Source organism: Vipera ursinii (assembly GCF_947247035.1).
Source record: "Vipera ursinii genome assembly, chromosome: 6".
Taxonomy (NCBI): Eukaryota; Metazoa; Chordata; class Lepidosauria; order Squamata; family Viperidae; genus Vipera; species Vipera ursinii.
Window position 1 is genome coordinate 57,551,863 of NC_139515.1, and position 18,261 is coordinate 57,570,123.

At 38.7% G+C, this 18,261-nt stretch overlaps 1 protein-coding gene across 1 annotated transcript in view; it reads left to right on the forward strand.

Moving 5' to 3' along the window:
• The window catches only part of EMP1 (epithelial membrane protein 1), a 40,856-nt gene extending 23,189 nt beyond the window's left edge, over positions 1-17,667 (forward strand). The window contains exons 3-5 of the mRNA XM_083366767.1: positions 8,184-8,289; positions 8,393-8,533; positions 15,863-17,667. Of these exons, the coding sequence (XP_083222893.1) occupies positions 8,184-8,289; positions 8,393-8,533; positions 15,863-16,017 (402 nt within the window). The 3' untranslated portion in view covers positions 16,018-17,667. The remainder of the gene's footprint in view (positions 1-8,183; positions 8,290-8,392; positions 8,534-15,862) is intronic.
• Positions 17,668-18,261: the final 594 nt, after the last annotated feature.

Sequence of the window (18,261 nt, forward strand, 5' to 3'; positions counted from 1 at the left end):
TTTCTGAAAACAAATTACCTCCAGGAAAAAAAAAACAACAACAGAAAACTCCTTTGTTTTATTTATGTGGGTTAAGGTTTCCTAATCTGGCTGTTGAAAATTACAAAAGAAGTAAGGCCCTAAGGCTTGACGTATTCCCCATTTATTAACTGAAACAAAGCAGCAATTCAAAATAGCCTGAAGGTGTGAAATAGAGATCATTCCATTCTCTTATCCTGATCCTGAAAACACCTGGACCCAGCCTACTGAGAAACAAGTTGAGTGAGTTAGGACATACTAGTTATAAGATGCTTTGGTTTCCCACCTGCCAGACAGTCTGTTGTATAATTACAAGGTCTTTCCCAGACTTTCTGTTTTGGAATCATAAAACATTCTCATGAACTTTTTGGCAAAGCTAAACTCAATGGGGAGAGGGGGATATCATTTGGCAGGATTCTTGGTTTATATGACAAATCTAGCTTGGTTCCTTCCTGTCCATGCTGAAACACTGTGTCCTCTCTCACTTTCAAGATTATAGGTTTCTGAAACTTAACAAACACAGATCAGCAGAGACAAAAGCATAATAATATATAGGAACAAAGGATGTCTTTTACATATTTCTGTATTGTTATTTTTAAAACTAAATAAAAGTGGTTGAATTAATGCAAAAGAAAAATATAAACCTGTATTGACAATGTTCTCTAGCTACCTATATATTTAATATTTTCCAGATGTATTGAGCACTAAGATCATTAAAATAGGTTCTACCACAGTATGAACATTAGCACTGAATTGAGCATGCTAGTATCTCTTTCTATTCAAAAATATAGAACTAAGTGGATATCCAAATAATAAGTGAAAACAGATTTAATTCTTCCTTTAACTTTTGTTTCACCATTTCCTATCAACTTCTGACAAGCAGAGTAGCACCATTCGTTTCCAATATTCTTACAGAAATGTCTTTTCTGCATTAAAAAAGTAAAAAAGCAACAATATGGTAAATTAACTCATTTGGATTAACTGAACTCTTTTAAAATCTTCAGTTTATGACTGATTAGTTCTGCTTGCATTCACATACACTACTAATACTGTACTGTATAATGAATCTGTATAACTATTTTTCTTTTGACTATGTCACGTACCAATTTTACTTGCCCTCTGTGATAATTAAAAAACAATAGAAGTAAACTTACACTTGCTGGCTAGATTAGCATTTCATAGAATCTGTTTTGCTGCATCTTGCCCTGAGCAAGAGGTTAAACTAAATGACCTCTGAGGTGTTTTCCAACTCTGTAATTTTGTGATTTTATGATCTGGGAATTACCTGTAGCTGAACAGAATTCAAAGTTCACAGATGCTGGCTGAGGATTCTGGGAGTTAAAGTCCACACACTTTAAAGTTGCCATGGTTGAGAAACATTGGTCTAACCACTTTGCAAGAAGACCCCACACAAGCAATCTTCTTCTAAATTTGTTCCTTCCACTCTTCCAAAATGTTGAGCTTGAAGGCCTTGTTCCTAGAGCATCAAATAAATCAACCAAGAATCAGAAGAGAGGGAAGTCTAGGTGTCAGGATTGGATCATCACACACAGCTTTCTTCTGTTCAGTATTTCTTTCAATAATTCAAATACATTATTCCAGGAAATGGTGCAGATAAGGCAATTTTAATGTAAAAATGCATTTATTTATGCATTGAATAAAGAAAGCATTACCATGCCTCCCCCCTCTGTAAATTCCAAAAGACTTTTTTTCATTCTATGCAAAAAAAGACAGCCCCCCCCCACCACAGCTATTCACACCAAGAATAGGCTTGAGATAATACACCTATTAAATTCTATAGTACTCAGCATTTTGGGCCACATTGTATAAATTCCTCTGAACAAAATTTACAGGCATTTGAGATTTGGTTAATTAATTTGCTATTATGATTGACAAAAGATAAGAGGTCCAAAGAAATGTCAAGAAATGTCAACAGTAACAGGATGAGCCATTGCATATAAGCAGGCTAAAACATATAAAGAACAGTTGCTGGAATTTGGTATGTCTAGTTTAATGAAGAGAAGGATGAGGGGTCACATGATAGCAGTGTTCCAATATCTCAAGGGCTGCCACAAAGAAGATGGAGTCAAGCTATTCTCCAAAGCACCTGAGAGCAGGACAAGAAGCAACGGATGGAAACTAATCAAGGAGAAAAGCAACCTAGAACTAAGGAGAAATTTCCTGACAGTTAGAACAATTAATCAGTGGAACTACTTGCCTCCAGAAGCTGTGAATGCTCCAACACTGGACGTATTTAAGAAGAGCCATTTGTTTGAAATGGTATAGGGTTTCCTGCTTGAGCAGGGGTTGGACTAGATGACCTCCAAGGTCCCTTCCATTATTATTATTATTATTATTATTATTATTATTATTATTATTATTATTATTATTATTATTATTATTATCCCCAATCCCTTCAAGCTCTGAGGATTTTACCTAGTAGGCTAATGAAATGTCTGCAACACACACACACACACAAACATCCAAGTTCAGGGAACATCAAGAACTCTACAAATGTCAAAAAATGCTATAATGTCATGGATATGCAGTAGGCAATAAAGACCTGTTTATGTAATCTGGTCACAAAGTAGCCTTTTCTAATGCTGCTTGAAGAATTGAAACTACTTAGTTTAGTATTTATATACAGTCCACTAAAAACAAAATTCACATTGACACACATATGCACACATACATGGACAGGCACAGATACACAAATCAGAATGAATCTATTAGTACTTTTCAAATTAACACATTTTGTTTACAAGGCATAGGCCTTTGGGAACTATAGCTCAGTATTTGATGCTGTAGCTCATGAAATCTTATGTCTTTTAATAAAATGTGTTAGTCTGGAAAGTGATCCCAGAGTTGTTCTGATTTTTGTCTACCATAGACTAACATGGCTCTTCTACTACAATAGGTATAAAAAATTTAAGTCAACATGAGCCAGGCAGGGGTGTCAAGCTCGCAACGTCACCTGATGAGTCACAATGTATTGCTTCTTTTTTCCCATTGCCGGCAATGGTTTTGGCATGACACATTTGGCCCGTAGGCCAGCAGTTTGACACCCCTGAGGCTTTTCTGATGTTTATGATTGCCCTTGATGACTGTGTGAACAGGTTTTGAGGTCCAATGTTTTTTTCTAATTGAGCAGGAATTGCCTTGTGGACTTTCTCTTTCTCTTTCTCTTTCACTTTCTCTCCCTCTCTCCCTCTCCCTCTCTCTTATATTAAAAACCTTTCATATGTAAGTTAGTTGATACTTCAAAAGAACAACCATTTTGGGCTAAAAGTAAAGCAGTCTAGTCTTATTTGGTTCCCTCCTGATGTGCTGGAATTTCCACAATCCAAAGTCTATGTAGCTGGTAATGTGGCATGAAGTCCAACGGTGACCAGGTTGGGAAGATAAATTTAAGATGATTTTAGTTTTGCTAACATCAATCATAAACAAGTAATCAAACAGGTTTTCCTTTACAAAAGACAAAAGAACCCCCAAATTATTGTTACCTCTATTATTTACTACTATGTATATTTCAGTAAAGTTAATGTACGGTTGATTTGATAGTGTTGGGAACATTAGCTCTAAACTACATAATTTCTGTTATGTTCTCTTAATTAGACTAATCTGAATAAGCTCACAATAAGGATAGCTCTCAGGAGATAAGCAAATAAGAGGAAACAGTTTCTTCCAACTATTTATTTCATAATGGTTCAATAGTATGGCTGAGCAATTCTGGGGTAGTGGGGAAGTACTTGTGGCTTTTAAAAATACTTCTGGTAAAAGATTCAAAATTCAAGATTCTTTTTTCCACCACTTCCTTTGGAAAAGAAAACAATGTACTAAAAATCAGCTGTGGACTGATTTTCAGTGATCCACACCCAATGTTGTATGAATAAGTTTTATACTTGTTAGAAAACAAGCCTCTTTGGATTTCACAGCATTGACTCTGGACTGCTAGCTGATAAACAGTAAAAGTGAACTAAGCAGGAAGGCAGTGGAATGTGTTACTCATTGTTGCTTTGGCCACACTTATATTTACATATCAACTGGCTCCTTTGCTTTAGTTTATGATGACATCTGCTGGATACTTCTATCTGAAACAGCCTACTTATTTTATACACACTCATACATACACACAAACACACCCATGGCACACAGGCCAACATACCATTGAACAAAAACAGGAAAGATATTTAGAAGCCAAAAAACTCAGGAAACCACAATAAGTTCTTTGTTTTCTCAGCACTCTGTTGTTCCAGTATTTGGCATCTATCCCCCCTCATCAGAAATCATGAGAATAGAACTTTACAGAGAGAGAAGTTTAGGAATATCTTTGTCATATGCAATCCAGATTCCCATGACTCTCATTTGTATATGGAAGATAGCAAATCTGCGGTTGGATGTTCCCCCAAGGATTTCCTCTGCTTCTCCATATTTGGTCCCACAGACTCCAACAGACCAAATAGCCCCCTATCAGCTGTGTGGTTATCACTTAAAGTACTCAGTCTAATTACCTTTTTGTACAAAGTATAGATTTTTTTAAAGCTCAGGAACAGTCAGTTACATTCATCTGAATAGCTTTTACAAGGAATAAGATGCAAGGAAACATTTTCATGTAAGTTATAAGAATTCACTGTCATCTGTCCTATACCCTTTCATAAAGTAATATCAAGATACAGAGACTAGGCTCTGAAAAAATGATGCCCATATATCTCATTAGCCTTTGTTTTTAAAGTTGCATTATGTTTATTTTTAAACTCAAAATAGCGCTAGCCTCTTCTAAATAAATCTGCTCTAAATTGATCTGTATTCTGCTTACTATAACCTAGTCCGAGAAGCATAGAAAACATAGTTATAGCCTAGCAGGTATGTCAAACTGTCGGCCCGTGGGCTGGATGCATCATACTGAAACCGCGCCCATCACATTGCCGGCAATGGGGGAAAAATCGTGATGCCTGGCTAAGGGGTCAATATATAAACGAAATGGTGGCTAACATCAGATTACATTAAAAACATTTTTAAGATACAAATACATCAACAAGAAAATAACTCTGAGCCTGCTTAGACCATAGAGAAAATCCAGTTGAAAGACTACAATATTCATGGCATCAGAAGTATGACCTTTCCTATCACATTCTCCAGGCATCTAGCAATGTAATGATTTCTAAAGGATACATTAATAAATGTTTTGCACTTTTTAAAATCTGGGAATGTGGCTCCAATGTAACTGAGAATTCTCAAAACCATAGGGAGGATCCTTCATGGAGCAGTCTGGCTTCTGGTATTATGGCAACTGCAATGGGAACAGATCATTTGGGGCGGGCAGGGCACAGTTAAAAAAAAGGACAAGTGGGGGGGGGCAAGGTTTCATGTGATTTGCAGTTCAATTTTTGTGGTTTTGGCCCCCTCCCTGTATATGTCCATGAATGGGAGTTTTTCAGCCTTCTTTATGATTTATAAATGCATTGTGCTATAAACAGAATACAATAAAGTAAATGCAGCAATAATTAAATATATATTATTGCAAGAGACGATGAGGCAAACTTTTTTATTTAATTCAGTGTCAGTAATTAAAGTAGAATTTTCTGAATTGACCATCTTTTGTGTCATTCACATCATGGCTTCCTGAATTTGCTGTTCTAAATTTCACTGAATTAATAATCTTAATTATTAGATTCCAGCTCTTCAATAAAAAGTCAAGGGGCCATCAGAGAAAGTCTGTTTTAGCATATCTGATAAAATCTAAACTTTAGAATCTCTGTTTTCTTTTTTGAAAGAGGTAATCCTGAGTTTCTGACGTTGAGGAAGTAGTTCCAAACCTTGTGAACAGTAGGCTGAGGAGTACGTGAACAGATGGGCTAGCTCTCCTGAAATAATCTCTAAAAAGGGATCATATTTAGTGGCACAGTAGTAGTTTTCATGCAGTAGATCATCCAATTAGACCATTATCTAATTGAAAAGGCTCAGGTACAAAATGATGTAAGAGGCTTCTGCTTCAAGCCATTGAGTCTTATCAGAACAGAAAATACTGAATACTTGATGATGAAATAGGTCAACTAGTATAAGACAGTTCTTTATACCTAGTGTACAAGGACAAGCATCATCATTTTGAGCAACCATCACCAAGTCATACAGTTTTCAAAGGCATGTGTATATTATTGTATTAAGGTGTTGAATGTCAAAGCTAATTCATTTTGATTACCTAGATAGTAAAAAGGTAAAGGTTCCCCCGCACATGCATGCTAGTCGTTTCCGACTCTAGGGGCCGGTGCTCATCTCCATTTCAAAGCTGAAGAGCCAGCGCTTGTCTGAGGACGTCTCCGTGGTCATGTGGCCGGCATGACTAGATGCCAAAGGCACACGGAACGCTGTTACCTTCCCACTGTAGTGGTCCCTATTTTTCTACTTGCATTTTTACGTGCTTTCGAACTGCTAGGTTGGCAGAAGCTGGGACGAGTAACAGGCACTCACTCTGTTACGTGGCACTGAGGATTCGACCCGCCAAACTGCCGACCTTCTGATCGACAAGCTCAGTGTCCTAACCTAGAACAAAGCAGTAAATATGTCTTCCTATTACAAGCCAAGAAGCCCAAATCCCAAGAGAGATTAATATGATAATAGCTATCACTTTAAATGCTTCAAGAGACAAGTAGATATTTCAGGAAGGCATAGCTATTGGTGACTAGTAGCCTGAATGGCTGTAAACTGTCTCCAGAATAAATGCAGCATACTGTACCTTAGACACTAGCCTCTGGGAAAGAACAGTGAAAAGAGCTGTCTCATAAATTTATCAGATGAAACAGACATGACACTATGTGATACAGTGCTGGAATAAATAGCCCTTTGGTTTAATCCAGCTGGCAGTTCTTAGGTTTCAATGTTCTCATTTTATACCCATTGAGTTTCTTTCCCCCAGTTTATGTATATTAGATCATGATTGGTTTCAAACATTTCCAAATTTGCTACAACAGCAATCCCAAAGCAATTTTGCAAGTAGTTTGAACATAACAAGGCTTTTTTTTGAATAAATAGTTTATCAATGGCTATTTCACTTGTTGGAAACCAATCTCCTCTCCTCCCCTTCCCCAAGAGTAAGAGAAACTCAAAAATGGATTTTATACATGAGCTTCCAATTGGGACTTGTTAATTACAGTATTTCCTGAGCAACAGTAACTATCAAATGAAGGCAAATAAATTGCAATGAACAAGGACATACTGTATATTCAATTTCAGAGCAACTAAGATTGTTGGCTGTGCAAGTACAAAGATAGCCAGTGAAATGATTGAAATCTAGGAAACGAACCTCTTATCAGTCAACAAGAGTGCTGATTTACCACCAGCTTATCAGAGGACTTGGCAGTACAAAGAAATAACAGCCAATAGCCACCCATCAACACGCCAATCAATCAATAAGAAGGCACCACATACATAAGACGCATAGAATAGTCTAAGCACACACTACAGTAGAGAGAAGTCCCCTGAGGATGGGCTCCAGCATGAGTACAAAAATTTGGAAGACTAAACTTCTGGTCCCAGTGACTAACACAGATTGTATCCTGCAACAACAACAATTTTCATAAATATCTTGTTTTTCTGTTTAGATAAATCATTCTGTTATACATCCCTATTAAATTAATATTAAATTTCACATCTATAATTGCATTCCATTTTGGCAGACATTTTTTCGAAGTATATATTTGATTTGATTGATTTGATTTATTATATTTATATTTATATGCCATCCTTCTCCCTAAGGACTCAGGGCGGCTCACAACAATAAAAACTAAAAAGAACATGAAAATACAAAATTTAAAAAAGAATTAAACAGTAGATATGTTCAATACATAGTAATTTAACCCCATAAAACCAAATTTAAAACCATAGTCACTAGCCTTAAACATATCAAAATTTGCAATTATAGTATGTGTATTCAAATAATCATATATTATTGTATGTGCATTGCTGAAAAAGCACTCTAGTATCAGTTATATTGCAGCATAATCCAAAATGTCTTTTTGGTACAAAAACATCAGCCTTTGTGGAAAACCTAGTAATTATTGATGACAGTTTTGCAAAAGTTCAGCTAAACTGGCTTCCAGTTTTAGCTTGATGTCAGTTTCCTGAAGGGAAGTAATGCAAATATGAAATCTTCTTCTGCTTTATTTTAGGTCTGGATGGTAACCACCATTTCTGACAAAACAAACTCCTCAGGGCTCTGGAAGCAATGTTCAGAAAGCAGTTGCCAGAATCTTGTTTTTAACAATGATGACATGGGTAATATGCTGTTTATTTTCATCTACGGATATTGCTTTAATGGTATATTGCTATCCATTTAACTCCTGCGTTCCTTTCTCTCTTTCTTCCCTTGTGTCTTTAGCTGCCCTCAAGGCTGTGCAGGCCTTCATGATCCTGGCCATCATCTTCTCCTTCATTTCTTTGGTCATGTTCGTGGTACAGCTCTTCACCATGGAGAAGGGGAAACGCTTCTACATCACGGGAGCCATTATGCTGATTTGCTGTAAGGAAAGCTATTGTCTATAGCAAACTGGAAATTAGTCCAAAATACTGGAGAAGGGTGATATATAGTTATGATGTGTAAATCTAACAGAATAATACAGTTGGGAGAGACCTTGGAGGTCTTCTAGTCCAACTCCCTGCTCAAGTTGGAATCCTTATCTAATACTATGTGAAGTACTATATCTAGAACCGGCAGCTGAACAGCAGACAAGGGAGACTGTTGGAAGCAGCAAACTGGTGGGTCACAGTATATTCAGTAATTGCCTAGACCCATACCCCAATCTAGGCATCTCAGCTCGAGGGCCAGCCAGGCAGCCCGACCCAGGATCCAGCAAATGAGAGGCAGCCCGACTACCACAGCCCTCTCCTTGTGTCCTTCCAGGTCTGCAGCCCTCCCGAATGACTTGCCCCAGGTGGAAGATTTGATCAATGTTCTCTCCCCAGCCAGATCAGCAGGCCCCTCCCCCGCCTCCTGGTCTGGCAGAGGACAAAAGGTCTGGAGCAATCCATCCGGCTATGAAGAATTGGTGGCAACACAGCAGCAGCAACAGAGATGATTTGAGCTAGAGAACTCTGATCTCTAAAGCTGAGTGGATGGCTGAGGGGAGCAGACCAGACAGTGGAGCTGAGCTGAATGGAAAGCTGAACGGAGGCCCGACCAGAGCAGAGACAAGCACCAAAAGACAGAATGGAGCTGGCAGAGAAAACAACAAGAGGCAGGAGCAGCAAGCAATGGAAGTGAAGGCAACAATTAAGTTTGAGGTCCCAATAGGAAGGGAGGGAAGATTCCCAGTAAAGAATAAAAATAAATACAGGACAGAAAGCAAAAGCTAAATAAATAAGCAAATAATAAGGCCAAGAGTGGAACATTAGAAATCAAGAAAGAATAAAGAGGCAAATCTTAACAAGGCTAATCTTAAATAATAAGATAGGGAGGAATTGGAGCTCAAAAACTAAAAAAAATAGAGGGGAAAAAAGGATAAATAAAGCTAACATAATAGTAAGAAGGTTAAAAAATAAGGTAGAAAAAATGAGCACAAACAGGCAGAAAAAGAATAGGGGGAAAATAGGCATAATTACCTAGAACAGAGTAGAAAGAAACAAGGCTAACAGCAAAGCACATCTACCAACCAAAAAGAGGGATTTTCAAACAACAAACTCATGGAACAGGCAACTGATACTATTGTGTTATGCAATACATGTTCCATGTATGTGCGTATGCCCAAAGAACACCCAAATTATACATGCATTAGATGTAAACCATGTGAACTAGAGAAAAAAGTAAGGGACTTAGAGGCAACCCTAGCCAAAATCCAACCTACACAAGAAAGTTATGTCCAAACTGAAACAAATAATGAACATATAACTCCCAGAGGATTTGACCCTACTGATAAACCCTTGGAGGAAGGAAAATGGAGGCATGTCATGCATAGAAGGAAACACAATAATCAAAGAAAGAAGCAGTAGACATCTAACAAACCCCTACTGCCCAATCTAACCCAACCAGAAGCGGCCCCATTAAAACTAAGCAATTGATTTCTCCCCCTGGGTGGAAAGATGCAGACCCACAACCTCCCCCTCAAAGAAAAGATGCAGACACCTAGCAAAGAAACAACACCAAACATCCCTAAAAGAGTCACCTCACTAAACACACTGAGATAAACAGAAAAGCATCCCAGACTGCACACACACACCCCAAAAAAGGAAGGCAAGTGTTGGTAATAGGAGATTCTATCCTGAAAGGAACAGAATCAGCCATCTGCAGACCAGACATACAATCCTGGGAGGTATGTTGTCTCCCTGGAGCAAAAATCAAAGATGTGGCCAAGAACCTAACCAAAATATTTAGGCCCACAGATTACTACCCTTTCCGCCTCCTTTACATTGGGATGAATGACACAATAAAGAACCTGAGTACAATACTGAGAGATTATAAGTAACTAGGCAATAAAGTTAAGGAGCTAGGAGCATAAGTAGTGTTCTCATCAGTACCACCAACAAAAGGCCAACCCCATGCAAGAAGCATGGGAAACTCTGAAAAATATGATCATAAAAGCTCAGTCCAGCACAATACCACTGAAAAAGAAAAACAAGAAATTCAAGAAGAAACCAGCATGGCTGCACAAAGCTCTCTCTGACAAACTGAAAGACAAAAAGGACAAGTACAAAAAATGGAAACAGGGACACATAACTGAGGCTGATTACCAGCAGACAGCCAGAAGAAGAAGTCAGTAAAGCAAAGGCTCAGAATGAAGAAAGACTTGCAACAGAAATCAAGGACAATAAAAAAAATTCTTTCAACATATTAATAACAAGAAAAAAGTCAAGGAAACAGTAGGTCCACTAAAGAAAGAAGATGGCAAGGAAGTAACAGGCAGTAGGGAGAAAGCAGAGCTGCTTAACTCACTCTTTGCATCAGTCTTCACACAAAAAGAAATTATAGCCCAACATATCAAAAAAACCAGTGCAAAAGACAAACTAGAAACAAAAATTAAAAAGCAAGAAAATGTTAAGAGAACACCTATTCGACCTTGACAATTATAAATCACTGGTACCTGACAGATTACATCCCAGAGTTCTGAAGGAGCTGGCAGATGTTATCTCAGAACCATTGCAACATATCTTTCAAAAATCCTGGCGCACTAGGGAAGTATCTGATGATTGGTAAAGGGCTGATGTGATTCCCATCTTCAAGAAAAAAAGAACAGACCCAGGAAACTACAGACCAAACATCAATACCTGAGAAGATACTGGAAAAGATAATCAAAAAACAGAACGGCAAACAACTGGAAGCAAACAAAGTTATAACCAGTAGCCAGCACAGGTTTGCCAAAAACAGATCATGCCAAACCAATCTTACTTCATTTTTTGATAAAGTGACCAAATTAGTAGACCAGAGAAATGTTGTGGACATAGTATACTTAGATTTCAGTAAGGCAGTTGACAAATTTCACCACAACCTGCTGCTTAGTAAACTAGAAAAAGGTGGGATAGTCAACATCACCACCAGATGGATCTGTAGCTGGCTGACAAACCATACTCAGCAAATAGTCCTCAATGGTACTACATCCACATGGAGAGAAGTAAGCAGTGGGGTACCACAAGGCTCTGTCTTAGGCCCAATACTCTTTAATATTTTCATCAATGACTTAGATGAGGGAATACAAGGGAAACTCATCAAATTTGCAGATGACACTAAACTGGCAGGAATAGCCAACATCCCAGAAGACAAGGTCAGGATCCAAAAAGATCTTGACAGACTTGAACAATGGCCCTATCCAACAAAATGAGTTTTAATGTGGAGAAAAGCAAAGTTTTATATTTAGGCAGGAAAAATCAAAAAGTTTAAGTACAGATTAGGCGAGACCTAGCTCAAAAACAGCAACTGTGAGAGGGACCTTGGAGTCCTAGTGGACGAACACTTGACTATGAGCCAGCAGTGTGCAGCAGCAGCCAAAAAACTAATACAATTGTGGGTTGTATAAACAGAAGCATAGAATCAAGATCACATGAAGTATTAGTGCTGCTTTATAAAACCCTAGTAAGACCACATGTGGAATATTGCAACCAGTTTTGGTCACCATACTACAAAAAAGATGTTGAGACCTTGGAAAAAGTTCAGAAAAGAGCAACTAAGTTGATCAAAGGCCTGGAGACTGAAACATATGAAGAACAGCTGCAGGACTTGGGTTTGGCTAGTCTAAAGAAAGAAAGAAAAGGGTGACATGATAGCAGTATTCCAGTATTTGAGGGGCTGCCACAAAGAAGAGGGGGTCAAACTATTCTCCAAAGCACCAGAGGGCAGGAAAAGAAACAATGGTTGGAAACTGACCAAAGAGAGAAGCAATCTGGAATTAAGGAGAAACTTCCTAACAGTGAGGACAATTAACCAGTGGAACATTTTGCCTTCAGAAATCATGGGTGCTCCATCACTGGAGGTTTTTAAGAAGAGACTAGACCATGGGTCAGCAACCCGTGGCTCTGGAGCTGCATGTGGCTTGCAGTTTGCAGAGAAAGAGACAGAGACAGAGAGAGGCACTTGCGCTTCCCTTCTCTCTCTCTCTCTCTCTCTCTCTCTCTCTCTCTCTCTCTCTCTCTCTCTCTCTCTCTCTCTCTCTGTCGTGTGTGTGTGTGTGTGTGTAACTCATGCTGACCTCCAAGAAGCTGACAAGCTTACTGGGTGGGGCTCCTGCCTTTGCTGGGTCTCAACAGAGCAGGCAGAGAAGGAGCCAACCCAATAAAAATGTGTGTCAGCTTGTCCGAGAACAGTGTGAAGCCAGCTTGCCAGGTGAGCAGAAGATCGAAAGAGAGGGAGAGGGGGAAGATAGGGAGGGAGAGAGGGAGGGAGAGAGGGAAGGAGGGGGAGAGAGAGAAAGAAGCGCAAGTGCCTCTCTTTGTCTCTTTCTGTATCTCTCTCTCTCTGTCTCTCTGTCTCTCTCTCTCACACACAGCACACAACACACAAACACACTGAGTGGGGAAAGAGGACTGGCAGACCAAGGGCAGAAAGAGAGAGGGAGAGAGAGAAAGGGAGAAAGGGAGGGAGGGAGAGAGAGGGAGAGAGAGAGAGGGAGGGAGAGAGAGAGTGAGAAAATATGAATATATGTGGTTGTCCTTACTGGACTTTTAGTAAAGAATGTTTAAAGAAATATTTTGATGGTTTTTTTTAATTAAGAGGTGAGGTATGGGGATAATTATGTTGTATTTAAAGATGGTAGATAAGCTACTAAAATTGTTTTTACCTGTTGGGATGAAGGAGAAAGGTTTTTCCCCCTCTTTCTCCTGTCCTTTTCTTTTTTTCCCCCTGCAATTTTTTTCTTTTCTATTTTTCTGTTTGTAGTTTTTATAGTTTGCACCGGCTTTTTATTTCATAAGTACGAGGAGGACTCAAATAGACATTTGAGTGTTTTATTTGAAAGTAACCTTCGACCCAGCATCTTTTTTTTTTTTTTTGGAGTTCAAAATGTTTTTGTTGCATGCAGAAATAATTTTTTTTCTTTGTAGCAGTTCATTGATTTCATAAATGCAGCACACTCTAGTTTTTTTATACATAGCATAAAGGTAAAAAACAATATATGCAATGTTATCTTCATGTTAGATGTCAAAAGAGTTTTGCGGCTCCCAGTGTTTTCTTTTCAGTGGGAAACGGGTTCAAGCGGCTCTTTGAGTGTTTTAGGTTGCCTATCCCTGGACTAGACAATCACTTGTCTGAGATGGTATATCTTCTCCTGCTTGAGCAGGGGGCTAGACTAGAAGACCTCCAAGGTCCATTCCAGCTCTATTCTATTCTAGTACTTCATATAGTTTTATTGGATTCAAGAGGCACATAGTTAATTGCTTAAACAATAAAATATTTATCAGAGATAAGAAAATAGAAAACCTAAGTTTAAACATAAAGCCTTCTTTCTTTGGTAGCTGTCAAGGTACCAGGACAAATTCTACAGGGTGGGCATTTTATAATTGTCAAGGCTACTGATGAAAAAAGTCTTTCATCATTTATTTTTATTTTTTATTTTAATTCCATTTATATCCCGCCCTTCTCCGAAGACTCAGGGCGGCTTACAAGCTTAGCAGTAGCCTTCATTCTATGTATATGCCTGCTTGTTAGGGCTTTCACACACACCCCAAGCGGCATTATTACAAAGTCAGCTTAATTGCCCCCAACAATCTGGGTCCTCATTTTACCTACCTCGGAAGGATGGAAGGCTGAGTCAACCTTGAGCCTGGTGGGACGCGAACCTGCACTAATTGCAGGCAGCTGGTGTTACTTAAGGAGGCATTAGCCCACTGCTCCACCAAGGCTCTGGTTACTTTCTATGCTTTTTTTTTCACTTAGGGAAATTTGACAAGGGGCCTCAATGTTAAAAATGAAAAATCGTTCAGTACATGTGGAAAGAGATACTATCTTCCTTGACAGGGTACAGAAACAGTTACATTACTACTGGTATCAGGAGCCTACTCCAGAGATGAAAGTATAACAATTCCAAGGCATTCAGGTAGACTTGTCTATACATAAGAGACTGTAGAACAGGGGTGTCCAAACTTTTTTCAAAGAGGGCCAGATTGGATGAAGTGAACATGCTGGAGGGCTGAACATTTTTCCGAACATTCTTTGAACAATTGCAATTAAATGCAAATGAATTATTTTATGCCAAGTTAATTGCAAATGGCATACTTTTCATTTTATAACATTAAGATCAACTGACAGCTGAGTTTTCACAATGTATTTTAAATAAATTTTAAAATTTAGCAAGCATGATTCTGCATGATTCTGCTTCTGTTTGACCTTGGCAGATGGAAACTGTGTTATTTGCTTTGACAAGGTCAGACTCTCTGGTAACAGCTCACACACTTCCACCACTTCACAAATTCTGCTAGGCCAGGGCCCTACCTACCCCTGTCCAGCTCCCCACATCCCAGCCCATAAAATGGCTGTGAAACACAGAATGCGTGCACGTGCGCGCGCGCGCGCACACACACACACACACACACACACAGATAGAGCTTCCAATCTTGTGAGCAATTCCAACAGCTAAAGTAGCCTGAGAGAAATTCCAAATCTCCTCACCTTCCCAAACTCCAAACTTGCACGTCCTATGCTCATCTTCCAAGTTTGGGTAGTGACGTCAGGATCGGGCTTCTGATGCGGCCCTCTCACCGCCCTCCCTCCTGTGGCAGACAGTCTTCTGCTTGCCACCCTCAATCAGAAGGAAGGGCCATGGGAGGGCCGCATTTACACAGAGCAGGGAGGGCTGTTAGAGGGCCGTATTAAACCGCCCCCCAGGCCGCAAATGGCCCACGGGCCGGACTTTGGACATGCCTGCTGTAGAAGTACTCTACGTTGAGATTGAGACAGTCTTCTTTACATCAACTCAAGATTACAAAGTAGCATGCAGGCATTGGAGTTTTGAAGAAATTTTTATCAGACATGGTGTTAAGGAAGGGAAAAAAAGACAGAAAAATGGCTAGGAGAAAATAATGTGTTTCTGCATTCAGGATATCAGTTATGGCTCTATATGGAATACTGTAACTGCAGACATGAACTGAGTCCTATCAGTATTAGTGTTAGGTTTTGTATTTGATTTTTTTTAAATGCATCTGATAAGGGAACCATACTGTAAATGTGACTCAAAGAAAATATATATTTATTTTATAATAACAAAGCGGTTGGATTTTTTTCAGTATTCAAATAAAGTAGGTTAATCCTTTTCTCTCCTTTCACTCTTCACTGTGAAATCTACAATTGTTTGGATGAACTAACGATTTAAAGTGTCTTCCCAATTTTACTTTATTGTATTATTTATTTGTTTGGTTGCTTTTGTTTTCACAGGGCTGTTTATTTTGATTGCTGCCTCGATCTATACTGCCCGATTTCCTCAGTATTACAAAGACGGTCACCATGGATATTCCTTTATACTGGCCTGGATCTGCTTTTGCTTTAGCTTTATTATTGGGATCCTCTATCTTGTACTCAGGAAAAAATAAGAGTCGTCAGGGTAAAATAGAGAGGGAAGATTAGAAATTGGGGGCCTTGGGGGGGTTGTGAACTCACTTTGCTATGAGAAGTTTGCCAAAAATAATGAATATACTACTCACCCAACATGCCAAAAGACAGAAAATTCCACAAGAAAGAATCGCTATAGACCCCCTTCTATTATGAATTTAAGACCTTGAAGATGGCTGAAGAATCTGATATCTCTCAGACTCCATTCAAAGGCCTCAGTGTTCTCCTTCATTGACAGCTGAAATGGCAGAAATAAATTAAGTTGTTCAATTTCCTTCTTGATCCTTCAGCAGCATGACATATCACCCATGAACACCACCATCCATTTCTAGTAATCCAAGAAAGTATAATGTAGTGAGATACTAGAAGTATCAACCTCCCTTCCAAATTAAACAGTGTTAGAGCTGGATATATTATAAAGTAAAATGAGGTACTTGCCTCAGGCATCTGATGCTGAAAGGTAGCAATGAAGTGCTGGATGACAGAACTGTAGTTATTTCTCAAACTAACTTGCATCTCCTAAGCTATCTAACTGTTCCATAACCAGTTCCATTTATCACTGTGCCTATTTTCCAAATTTGGAATGGGAGAGATGTTACTTCATTGTGCATTTCATTTTTTTGTAATAAAGAATAGTGCTGCTGTTGTTGAAGATAAAAGGCAGTAGCCATTGGAGAATGAAAAAGAAGTGAATGGTAAAGGAAGATGGGGTAGGGTGGAAAAACGCAAACAATATTCATAATTATAAAGCATGTCATTAAGATATGCAACTTTCTAACAAATCTTGATGTATCCATTTTACAAAGCTACACTATGAAGATAGAACTGTTGGGTCCATAAAGTTTGTGTTCTTCAAGCTGTCAATGCTTGAGGCATTCAACTCTGGCTCATGGGATCTCATCTCCCAGCACCAAATTAGATTAAACTGCCAAAATTTTCTCCTTTTATTGAATAGAATGAGGGACGGGAGGGGGTGAAACATTGTTAAAGTGGGGCTTTCAATATTGGAACTTGCATTTAAACTATAATATATAATGTGTGTTGGGGGCAGACCTTAATATTGCATTGGTAAAGAAAGAAATTATTTGTAGTATAAAACAGGGTTCCTGAGTCAGAATTCTGTGATAATAGAAACAAAGCTTCTGCTGTGTGTTTGTGTGTAGCCATCTTAATTCTCTCCCCTCCCAATTTTTATTGCATGTAGTGTGTCTCCCAAGGGAGAGGAAGAAGCCCAGTTAATTAAATTTTGCAAATAGAGGGCCAAGCAGAAAATTGCTATATAAAAGTGGAAAGACTTCTTATTACATCATAGTTACAGTTTGCCTTCCTGTCACACAGTTCAGCTAAAAAATAATGAATGGAAACTATGCTTAGGAAGTTGCTAATACTCTCTCTGCTTTATTGTACTTGAGTGATATGAAAAGTTAAGGAGGGGTTCAGAATTGCAAGTTTAGTATAAACAGTATTCTCTTTTTGCTTTCTCCATTATACTGTTTTACATGTATTTGCTAGATTGTGTTCTGTCATACTTGCCATTTCTCAACATTTATTTTTGGTGCAGCCATTGTAAATATTTTGATACAACTGTCCCTAGAAGTAGGGATATATAAAATAAAGTAAAATTCCATTTCTCAGACATGTGAGTCTTATTGATTTTCCAGAAGCATACATCAATAGCACTTCTTCCCCTGAAGGAAAAATTAGGACAGTCTAGTATTTTCAGGATAACCAGCTTGGCAGAGGCTGAGGTAGATTTGCTGCTATGCAGCTATAGTGGTGATACACAGGTTATTTCTGGAGCCCAGCTTTATGTAAAGCCATTTGTGTCCAACTATTTACAGTACCAGTTGAGATCTCACAAAGGATCACTGCCACCCCTTTTTGGTAAGCAAATCTTGGATAGGAAACACCATCATGTTTCTAGAAGGTTTTGGTAACAGCATGGTCATCTCTTGCCTTCGGTTTCATGGTAGGGCAAGGTTTTACTGCATATAGATGGAACAACTGAGAAGGCAGCCTCTGTCAAAGTCTAGGTTGTGCTGAACCAAATGCAATAAATACCTTGCCTGAAACAGTTTTGAAATTGTGTGAAAAGTTAGCTATTAATGATCCATTTGCTTTTCTGGGATGCAAGGCTTGACAAGAGAATGAAGCGTGCCCAATAATTTCCCCTTTTGGATGGGATCATTCTAGAGAGCTAGGAGTGTTGACATAGCTGGTTGGCA